Consider the following 12,152-nt stretch of genomic DNA (forward strand, 5'->3'; position numbering starts at 1 on the left):
CATTGTCCTGTTGAAACATGGCATCACGATACTGTCACGTGAGAGGTTAAATATGAGGACACAAGATGACTGCGATGTACCATTGTGCCATCAGGGGTATGCTCAATCACTACTAGCAATGACCTGAAGTCATAGACAACGGCTCCTCACAGTATGCTGTCTTTCAAAAACATTGAAAGAATGGGAATTTTGCCCAGGTTGCCGCCACACTCGTCGATGACTGTCACCTAGGATAGGGCAGAACTGCAATTCGTCACTGAATACAATGTGACACCATTCGTCAGCAGTCCGTACTTCCCAGTCACAGCACCACTCCAAACACAGCAAGTTGTGTTGTAGTGTTAACAGCAGGTCTCACACGGGATGGTAATTCCCTACTCAGGCTGCTGCTCGTCTCAGACCAATGGTTGCAGGATGACACAGAATGTTGCAGGGACTCAATTACTTGCTCTTGGATGACAGGTACAGGTTTGAAGATATTACAGCATGTTTGGTGCACAACATGATCCTCCATTGTGGTAGTCAGTTGTGGTCAAACAGCACTTTGAAGATAAGTACGGCTGCTCTCACACTTCTGTGCAGTCCAGCATTGGACCACTGTCACATCCAGATGCTCCACAATCCTAGATACTGTGTAATTTGACCATCTGGCCAAATGGAGACACATAATGAGGACTCCTTTCAAACTCTGTCAGGTGCTGACAACACTGTCTTACTTGAGTATGCAGCATCTCCACATCATTCATGGTGATCATTCAAAATCTGTCACAGTTGACACCTCCTGGTAACAAACTAAACATGAACAACATGGCCACTCCGGTGGCCACTCTACCTGTCTTTGAAAACTGCAACATAAAGCTTTGTGTCGTGCAGTCATCGAGGGTACACGAGTGGACGTTCATCTCTGAAAGCCCGTACCAATGATGTTTCGTTGAATGGTTCACACGCTGACACATGTTGCGGCCCAGCATTGAAATCTGCAGCAGTTTGCAGAAGGGTTGCACTTCTGTCATGTTGAATGATTCTCTTCAGTCGTCATTGGTCCCGTTCTTGCAGCATCTTTTTCCAGCCACATTGTTGTCGGAGATTTCACGCTTCACCAGATTCCTGATATTCACGGTACACTCGTGAAATGGGAAAATACCCACTTCATCGCTACATCGGAGATGCTGTGTCCCATCTCTCATGTGCTGACTATAACACCACAATCAAACTCACTTAAATCTTGATAACTTGCCATTGCAGCAGCAATAACTGATCCAACAACTGCGCCAGACACTTGTCTTATATAGGTGTTGCCGACTGCAGCACCATATTCTGCCAGTTTACAAATCTCTGTATTTGAATATGCATGCCTATACCAGTTTCTTTGGAACTTCACTTCAGTGTCTATAGTCAACTCAATTTAGTACCTCTTCAGTAGTTATCCAATGTACTCTTATAATTTTCAGCATCCTTTTGTAGCATCTAATTTCAGAAGCTTCTACACTCTTTTTAACTGTAGTGTTTATCGACTGCATTTCACATTTGTAGAAGGCTCCATTTCAGACTAATACTTCTAGAAATGATGTCCTAATACTTAAATGTATATTAGAAGTTAAAATATTTCTCTTTTTCAGAAACAATATTCTTGCTATTGTCAGTCTGCATTTATTGGATATCTTTTCTGTCTATTTTGCTACACAAATAGCAAAAACATCTGCTATGTTTACTGTCTCATTTTTTAATCTAATTCTCTCACCACCACCAGATTTAGTTAGATTATAATCTGTTAGTCTTGTTTTATATATATTGACATCCATTTTAGAACCTTTTTTCAAGACCGTATTTTTTCATCAAAAACCTCAAAGTTTTTATTTCTTTTCCCTGAACTTTAATCCACTTCTAAAATTTCTCTTTGGTTTCCTTTACTGCTTGTTCAATGTACAATATCAAAAGGGACAGGCTATTACTGCTTCCCTTTCATGTCTTTTGATTCTCATACCTGCAGTGTGGTATCTGTAAAAATTGTAGATAACCCTTGTTTTATTGACGTGTGTTTTCCAGTCAATATTGTTAGAAATTCTCTCTAAATCTAAAAGTACTACAAATGGAAAATTGTCTCTCTTCATCTACCTACAGAGATAAATCAAGCAGGCAGTATACTAGCATTTTCATACATTTCTCCAAAATCCAAATTGATCTTCCCTGTGGTAGTCAGTTTCTATTCTTCTGTAAATACTTCATGCCAGTATTTTGCAACTATGATTTATTAAACTGATGGCTCAGTAATAGCCACACTTGTCAGTACCTGTCTTCTTTGGAACTAAGATAATAACATTATTCTTGAAGGCTGAGGATGTTTCCCTTATGCCATATACTGTATGTTTGAATGCCAGATGAATAGTTTTGCCATCATTGTTCTCCCAAGGATCTCAAAAATTCTGAGGGAATGTCATCTACTCCAGGCACCTAGTTGCAATTTAGGTCCTTCAGTGTTCTGCTAAATTCTTCTCATCGTATCATGTCTCCCATCTTACCTTCATCTAATCCATCTTACTTTTCCACAATATTGCCTTAAAGTTTGTTTCCTATCTGTAGCAATTCGATATATTTCTTCCACTTTTCAGCCTTCACTTCTTTGCTTAGTACTGGCTTACCATATAGCTTCTTGCTATTCATGCAGTTGTTTCTTTTATCCCCAAAGGTTCGTTTATTTCCTACAGGCAGTATCTACTTTTTCCATGGTTACGCTTGCTTCCTCGGCTTTTGATTCCCCCTCTAGACTTTCCTGGTTTGCCATTTTACGCTTATTGTCATCTCATTTTAAGATGTCTCTATTCCATTTCACCTGATTCATTTGCTGTTTTTTTATTTTTTCAACTTTTGTTAATTAAATTGAATATCTCATGCATTATACAAGGATTTCTATTGCGTGTTGTCTTTTTGTCTATTTGGTGCTCAGCCATCTTCACTATTTCATTTCTGAAAGCTACTCATTCATTTTATACTTTATTTATTCCTTCAGTTTCAATCAGTCACTAGATAATACACCCTAAGAAACTCTGAACAACCACTGAATTTTTCAGTTTATCTAGGTCTCATCTCTTAAATCCTTCTGCCATTTCTTCCTTCCTTGCTTGTTGTGGGGGTCCTTGAACTGTTGCCACATTTCACATCTCTGTTACCAAATACCTCGATCTCACCATTCATCTTGATGCTCTTCCATTCCTCTTCTCTCCATCACTTCTTGGATACCACTTAGCCACACTTTCTATGGTCTTCCTCTTCTTCTCCTTCCAGGAGATTGCCATGAAATTACTGTCTTGGGCCATTCATCTTCAACCATTGTTTTGACATGCCCAAACCATCCTAGCTGTCTTTCTTCTATTTTATCCATAATACTGTCAATAGCCTGTGTCCTTTCTCTTATTTCCTCATTTCTTATGTGGTCAAGTCCGGAAATTTTACAGTTTCATTTCAAGTGGTCCATTTCTAACACTAAGTCTTTTTTCATTTCTTTTTGGGAATTCCCATAGGCTGTTACTGGTTCCACAATGGATTTGTATAAATGAATTTTAACTTTTAAACTCATTTTTGAGAACTGAAGCACAAGGTTTAATTTTTGGATAGTCACCCTACCCTGCCTGATTCACTGTTAGATATCTCTGTCACATCTTCCATCATGTGATAGGATACTACACAGATACTTAAACTCTTTAACACTTCAGTAAGATGTCTGACAATCTCCAGTTTATTTCCCTCTTTTTTGCAACATCTATCTTCTCAAAATTAATTTTCAAACCCCACTTTTTATACTCTTCCAACAACTTCCTGAACATGTAATTGATACCATACCCTCTTCATTATTTGCTGCAATGATCTGATCATCAGCATAGAAAAGTATGTACATATACTGGTTCCCTACTTCAATCCCCATGCCCATGCGCTTTCTATACAACAGATTCAGTGCATGTACATCAAGAGTGTGGAAGACAGACAGCATCCTTGCTTCAGTCTTTTAGTTATTCTGAAGGGCTGTCTAGAAATTTCTTTCCCTACTTTAATGACACATTCTGCCAACTTGTGTAGAGGTTTATGATGCTTCTTACATAAAGTTTTGGCAGTTCCCCTGAACATAGCACCTCAAACAATAGCTTTAGTGCCACTGTGTCATATTCTTTCTCAAGATCTATGAAAACCAAATGACTGCTTAGATTCCTTGCCAATCTCTTTTCCATGATCTATCTTAGGATAAAGATGTTATCTGCACATGACATGTCTCTTCTGAAGCCACTTTGTTCTTATGCTTCATTTACACACTTTTCCATTCTTAATTTTAAATTCCTCCCTTACAGCCTGATAATTGTACTTGTGACACTTATGCCACAATAACTACTACATACCTTCTTACTTCCTTTTCTATGTATGGGGCTTAAATATGTTAGGTTACACTCTGCTCGAATTTCCTACCCATCCCACATACATTTATTAAACAACTTCTTAGATAGTCATACAGAATGGTTGGGTTGCACCTCACTAATTCTATAAGTACAGTTCCAGGCCCTGGTGATTTCTCAATTTTTGTATTATTTGTTATTAATAACAGTTCACCCATATCCCTATTTTCTCATTCACTATTGGACCTACTCCTATGTTACTCATAATAAATTTTGTGTTGATAACTCTGTACTTGCCTGAGCAGATGTCCTGCTCTTCCTGCCACCACACTTCACTAATTCCCACTATATCCAATTTCAGCCTGTCCACTTCTCTTTTCTGTCTGTCTAGCTTACCTGCACGATTAAGAACTCAAGTTTCCACACACTGACCCAAAGAACGACAATTTCTTTTTTTAATGACAACCTACAGCTAAGTAGTCTACGCTGAACTACTGGGACTTTTTACCTCCAGACTATTTTGCCCAAAAGGATGTGATCATTATTAAACCATGCAGGAGAACTACATGTCCTTAGGAAATATAACAGCTGTAGTTTCACCTTGCTTTCAGATGTCTACTGTATGAAGATAATAACATGATGGCTAATGTTACAAGGCTTTATCAAGCCTGTTGCCATCAACTACTGAATAGGCTTCAGGAATCCTATGTAAATCTAGACTCTCCATAGATATCGCTCTGATCTGGTTGCACCTATGGTACAGCTATTTGTATACTGAGCCATGTAAGAAACTCCACTGCAGATAGGTCTATGGTTTGTGGATGGACAAAGTTACTGCCAAAACAAAAGGGTGCTGAATTTTAACTAATACCTTATTCAAAAGCTTTGAAATAGTAAGTTGAAACCATATGTGGCCTACAAGATATGCAGGTTTTGACAATGCAGCTTGCAGATACTAAAATGTTGTCTCGGGCTATGTTATGTGCATCGGAAGGCACAGCCACATTAGGTATTTGTGGGTACCACAGCCATACTAAGTGGTGTCCCAAGGCTGTCGCAACCTAGAGCAACAATCTGAAACCTGTCTACTGTGGACTACACAGGTTCTAGCTTTTTATGGACACGTGCCAACATCCCCAGCATCTCCACACAGTGAGCACATTATCTATCCATATTTACAGTAACAAGAAAGAAAGTATTAACCCAAACAATGTCACAGCTAGCAAAGACTGCAGGGAGACAGCTATAAAAAGAGATCACACTAAAAGTCTGTGGCAGTACTTGGAGAATTTAGCAACACTATTGAAATTTCAAACTACAGAGAATGAAATTGTGAAAACAAACTTTGTCACAGCATCTTTTAGGTGTTGCTGAAAACAAAACTTTTTGACAAAAGCAAAAACGCACACACTGACTACTGTACCACACTGTACACAGATGGACAATCAAGTGAAAGTAACTGCATTCAGCTCTATCATGTTCAAACTGAACAAAAACAGCTCTAACTTCCTTATTAATAATGTAAATAATTCCAACTTTTCACGTAGTTCAAGTGATTCTTCCTTTGTACAATCATTTAAGAGTCTATTTTCTTTTCTTTTGGTTGTATAGTGGATTGCATGTCAAAGCAACAAGATATCTTTGGGTTATTATTGAAGAAAGGGTGTGGGCTATTCAAGACCCTTTGATAGTTACAGAACATGTATGGGTATGACCCCACTGAAAAGAGCAATGCACACAGGTGATTGTAAAAGTTTATAGAAGATGTAATCACCAACACAAACTGCCTAGTGGATGAGTTTATTAGTACAGGTAGACTTGTCAAATCCCAATGTGCAAATGAATCATTATCACTATGTTAAGTAGCAATGTTGTGTAGAAGAAGAATCATTTAAACTAGGTATAGTACTGGAACAATGAACATCAGTTATCCAAGAGGTGGTGCAATGATAGGAGAGAAATTTCACGTAACCACATATAAAGGATAGACAAGCTACAGCCTGTATGAGCAGTATTTTTACTGGCATAAAATCTTTAGTTTTGCAAGTTGCTATCCATACAGGCTATAGCTAAGTTACAGTTTATGGCCACTCAATTTCTCTTTCAATCTGATAAACCAGTATAACCACTATTTGAAACCCAGCTGTACCATGCCATGTTATTCAAAATATGAGCAGATATAAACTTTTAAATTTGGACTCATGGACAAATAAATTGTTCTTGAGCAATTAACAACAGGATTAATGACAGAAAACTGGTCCTTTGATGTACTGTTGTGCAAAATTTGCATTGAGATTTTAGGAAATTTAATGTACTACAGATGGTCTGTAGTAAACAATTGGAATGAAATAACTGGGCAAGTACACATGATCATTTTATTATTATGTGTACAAGTGAGGCAACATGATACACTGAATGATCTTCAAAAGTACTATTATTATCTTCTGTGTGGTGCATGAACTGAATTAAGAAATCATTCTGCAAAGGAAATGTAGTACATCTTAGTAAGTGTGTTACCTTATGTCATGGAGAGAGACCATTTGTATTTTGCAGAGAAACTGTTTGGCTAAAATCTGAAAATATGACTGACATAAAATATTCCTTTATATGAGATAATATTGTGCTACTTAGGAGACAGCTTACCTGTTGCCCATCATGAGTTACTACAGCTATGTTATGAGGAGTTAATCTGGCTTGTTTAATAAATATTTCATGCAGGCAGCCCTGCTTGTCATAACCATCCATGTTGATAGAGTATGAGGAAGGGGTGTACTGGGACATGTTGATATAGTTCTGTAAATAAACAAGTACATAAAAATAGTAATATATACAACAGTCACACACAAGAATCATTAAAAAATTAAATATAATATGTCTGATCATAAATGTGAAATCCCCTAAGAAAAACAACAAAATAAAGCTACACAATTAAAATTTTCCTAGACTAAATGTTATAATAATAATAATTATTCACTCTTTGATATATCTCAAATTGTAGGAAGACTTATCGCCTCCACTTTGAAAGATGTTCAGTATAAGTGGTGAGCATTTTTCAAAGGTTTGACTGGGATAATCGTAAATATTGTGTTCATCCATACTACACTAATGTAGGAGACATCATTAAGGGGACCACACTGTGGTTCAGGTCGAAAAAAATAGACTTTCGGTTTTCATCATATTTCGATAGATGAAGGTTTTATTTAAGTACTCTGAAAAGGATTTTGCTGAAAAAAATTTTTTTTTCAGGCATTTAAAGAGCATTTTCCTACCACGTGTGTTTATGTGTGACGTCCACTTTTCTGCATATGTTTTAGATCTTTATATCGACAACATTGCATGTTAGGGATTTTTTTTTTGCTCCTGAGTGTTTTGGCTATCCTTGGAATGCAACGGTCGGTATTCTTTTGTTTCTGCTGTTTTTAAACAACACGCTTTCAAACACACGGTTAGTTTTGTTCAAGTGTGATTGCGAGTAGTTGTCATAGAAAACTTGCAGGTATACTATGGGCAGGCAATTGGGAGAAACAAAGAAAATCTGGGGGCAATGAAGAGAGATGTTTGGGCTATACTCTTTCATAGGTACTCTACTGATGATAAGCCATGTCATGGATTGTGTCCATCAGGAGAAAATTCGTGGTGCAAATACAATAGGGCTCAGGCAACTTGAGAATCTTATTCTCACCAGCATTCTCTTCTTGCTGCTGTTATTACAGCAATTAAACCCATTTTCAGAGACTTGGCTCATCCTAACCTTCTAAGGAAATGTCTGCATGGGCAGACACAGAACCCAAATGAATGTTTCAACAGCATAATTTGAAACCGCCTTCCTAAAACTGTATTTGTAGGCATGCATACAATGAAACTAGGAGCTCATGACTCTGTTATTACATTCAATTGTGGCAATATTGGAAAGTGTTGGGTACTGAAAAAGCTGGGAATTAATGCTGGTAATAATATGATCACTGGGCTGCAACATTGCGATAAAATGAGGGTAGCTGATGCACACAGGTCTGTCTCTAATATGGCCAAGAAAGCAAGACAAACATCCAGGAAGGTGAAAAAGAAGCTGGAAGACCTGCTAGAGGCCAAAGAAGGGCCATCATATGCGGCAGGACAGTTTTAATTAACTGTAAGTAACAAATTTCAAAAGTTTTTTTTTTTTAAGTCGATTTCCCGCAAACTAAAATTTTCAGTACATATGCCCCATTATATCAGAAACTATCATAGACAAATGTATGAAATATTCAGGGACTCTGCATAACATAAAAAGCCACCTCTGGTACTACATTCATTAATATTCCCCCATTATGAAGTTCACAAAAAATATTTTCTGCAGAAAAAAACTTAATATTGTTTACTAATAAATTTAAAAAAAGTATTTCTCAAAAACTATAAAATGGATAAAGTAGATTTTAGTACAGTTGACTGTTAGTATCATGTAACATACAGTAAAAATATTAAGGTCCTGCATCAAATAGCTTTTTTCAGAAATGGGTCAAATACTTGCCTAAATTAACGTGGGTTAGATAGGCAGGGTGTGGTCTCCTTAGAGGCACTGAGTGGGAAAAATGGCATTAAATTCAGTTCTTAAACATTACTGGATTTCCCTTACTCGCGAATGAAATCACGCCAATAAGACAAAATTGAGTAAATTCCGAATTTAATGTCCAAGGTACAAACTAATTGTAATACTCTATTCAACGCTTTGTTACCTTTCGTTTGATGCATATGAATTTCCATGTGCAGTTATCTGCTGTGTCGATACTTTGGTGATTTATCGAAAATTTGCAGGTGGCAAAGATAATGTAATGTGTCTAAAATCGAGTGTTGACCAATGTCTGGTAGAACAGTGTCGCTTTGGACGCGATAGTTGTTTTCCCTCCACGGCCGTTTCTACCATTAGGCAAGGCTATGCGGCTGCCTAGGGCGGCAAAATTTTAGTGGCGGCAAATGGAGGAAAAAATTAATTTCAAATTAATCAGTGAAAAGATTGGGCAAATGAGGTGAAAAAATGAAAAAGAGGAAAAATTAAAACACCAAATTGTTTTCAAAACCATACAGAACAGTTTCTCAATAAGTCTTTGATGAAAGTTAACGCATTGCGTCTACACATCTCAAAACTAAAACAGCCGCTAGTTAGTACGAAACGGGAACAAACATGACCTTGATTCATCTCTGTCTTGCGCTTGAGCGGGGCAAGTGCGCTGCCATCATGTTGCGATTTGATACCATGCCTCCCTCAGTGCTTTTTTATGCAGACCATTTATCAAGCGTCTGATGTATTGAGTGCGTCTGTTGATATTTTTAGTTCTACTATTATTTCCTGTAGATAATCTATCACGTATTCACAAGCTAGGTTTTGTATTTCTCTCTCAACATACCTAAAAGTAAAAGGTAGGTGCAGCTGATCATACCTGTACATAAAAATGAGTTGGTATCTGTCTGTAAAGCCTAGTTTACACCACGACATTGGGTTGCGCCACTCGTTGCATGGAATGAGTTGCTATATATATAATGAACACAAAAATCGAACAAAGATTGAAACATTTTGACTCTCTCAGTTTCAAAATACATAGAATTAAAAGATTAAATTAAATAGGCAAATAAAAGGAAACTAAGTCCTTCAACTATAGGCTGCTTTCCTCGAAAAGTGATAACATGTAGAGGTCTTTCGCTGCGGAGTCCCACGTTCAACAATGCGCCGTGAACGGACTGCTCCGAAACACTTGCACCAGCACTGTACTCTGTCGTGAGACGCGCGACAGACAGTCGCATATCCTGCTGCACAGACCGGGCAGTCCTCCGACTTCCACGTTGCCATTCAACACCTTGACACCTACTCGTGGTTTCATCGCCGTTCAACCACTTTCTATAGATGCTCAAGAGAGCAACATGCGAACAGCTGACCAACTTCGTCCTTTCCGACATGTTCGTTCCCAGGCGCAGTGCTATAATCTGCCCTCAGTCAAAATCGACTATGTAAGTTGATTTTTCCATTTGTGGTCCGTATCACGGCTAGAATAACTCTCCATCTGTCTCTGCTCTTCTTATATAAAAGGTGACCCGAAAGTCCGTTAAAATTTGAAAATTCAGTAATTCACGGAATAATGTAGGTGGAGAGGCAAAAATTGACACACGTGCTTGAAATGACATGGGGTTTTGTTGAAACAAAAAGGTGCACAAAATGACCAATCGATGGCGTTTCAGGTGATACACAAGCAATAACTAGCTTATCGATTGATTTTTAGCAAAGGAGACGTTCTTTATAACAGATGCTCAACATGTAGGCTGGCACTCATCAGCAGTGCCTGTAGTGGATGGACAATGTTATGAATAGCACTGTATGGCGCGTCACTAGGTATGGTGAGAAATTGCCGTCGGACGTTGTCTTTTAGCATCCCTAACGAGGTGGGACAGTCGCGGTAGACTTGCAACTTCGGGCAACCCCACAACCAATAACGACATAGACTGAGGTCTGGGGACCAGAGAGACCGAGCATGACGGAAATGGTGGCTCGGCACGCGGTCCTCACCAGACGATGTGCGCAAGAGAGCTTTCACACGAGTAGCAACACGAGGCGGAGCGCCATCCTGCGTAAAAGTCATACCAAGCGGCCATTTATCATCCGAGATAGGGATGATGCGATTCTGTAACATATCGACGTACCTCGCACCCGTCACGATTCTCGTGTGGTACCATCTGTTGGCCGGGTTTTGAACTCGTGTTTTTGGTTTCAATAAAACCCCATTATTTGTGAATTAGTACATTTTGAAATGGTGATTGACTTTTTGGTCACCCTGTATTTTTCTTCCCGCCTCACGTTTTCACATCGCCACCAGGAGGTAATCAATCTTGCGGTGAACAGCAGTCGTTATGTTTTGGCTCGTCAGTGTAGGTACATTGTTATATTTAATAGTGGTCGATAATTTAAGTAGCAGTTCCCCCCATCCCCCACCCCACTTCGTTTTTTCCTCTCCTTCCCCCCCCCCCCCCCCTTTCTTTTCCAGTCATCTGTCCAGGTTCCCCCATCTGCCCTCGGCTGTGGTATATCATATTTGTGCCAATTTTTTAATGCAGTGTTCAAGTGAATGTTCAGTGTTGTTCGTCTTTCCAAAGTGTTGCGAACAGAAACCAGACTGTCGCGTGCGCCCGTGAGAGAAAGAGAGAGAGAGAATTTTGAAAGGTACGAGACGAGGTACTGCGGAAGTAAAGCTGTGAGGACGGGTCGTGAAGCTTGCTTGGGTAGCTCAGATGGTAGAGCACTTGCCCGCAAAAGGCAAAGGCCCCAGTTTCGAGTCTTTGTCCGGCGCGCAGTTTTAATCTGCCAGGAAGTTTCCTTGAATATTTTCAAGCTTAGACCTTGAAGGCAATTTCACTTTACAGCAGAAAGGGATCGGCGCACTGCCAGTTTGGAATCAACTGGTACGGTTGTCAGCCCAGACCAGAAAGTACGTAACCGACTCCATACGGTCAATCTGACCCCTATAGAGAAATCTGTACTCCCCTCCCCTTCCTCCCTCCTCTCCACTCTCCCCTCCCTTCCCCTCCCCTCTCTCTTTTCTTCTCCTTCCCTCCTCTCCCTCCTTCCCTTCTCTTCACCCTCCACCTCCCCCCCCCCCCCCCCCCACACACACACAGCACCATGGGGCATGCAAAAGGCTGGCCACAGAAAAATGTGTAAAGAATGATTTTGTTAAATTGGAAAAATTGTAGGGAACGATCGCTGAGAAGATGAGGAACAAAAAAGGTCATGTGGACGTATGTGCGGAAATG

The 12,152-nt window shown here is 39.3% G+C and overlaps 1 protein-coding gene across 3 annotated transcripts in view; it reads right to left on the reverse strand.

Annotated features, from left to right (window-relative positions):
- The window catches only part of LOC126248021 (uncharacterized), a 405,163-nt gene that overhangs the window by 162,572 nt on the left and 230,439 nt on the right, over nt 1–12,152 (reverse strand). For all 3 annotated transcript variants that reach the window (XM_049948611.1, XM_049948610.1, XM_049948612.1), the window contains one exon: nt 7,023–7,172. In XM_049948611.1, the coding sequence (XP_049804568.1) occupies nt 7,023–7,160 (138 nt within the window). In that variant the 5' untranslated portion in view covers nt 7,161–7,172. The remainder of the gene's footprint in view (nt 1–7,022; nt 7,173–12,152) is intronic.

Source organism: Schistocerca nitens, chromosome 3 (assembly GCF_023898315.1).
Source record: "Schistocerca nitens isolate TAMUIC-IGC-003100 chromosome 3, iqSchNite1.1, whole genome shotgun sequence".
Lineage (NCBI taxonomy): Eukaryota > Metazoa > Arthropoda > Insecta > Orthoptera > Acrididae > Schistocerca > Schistocerca nitens.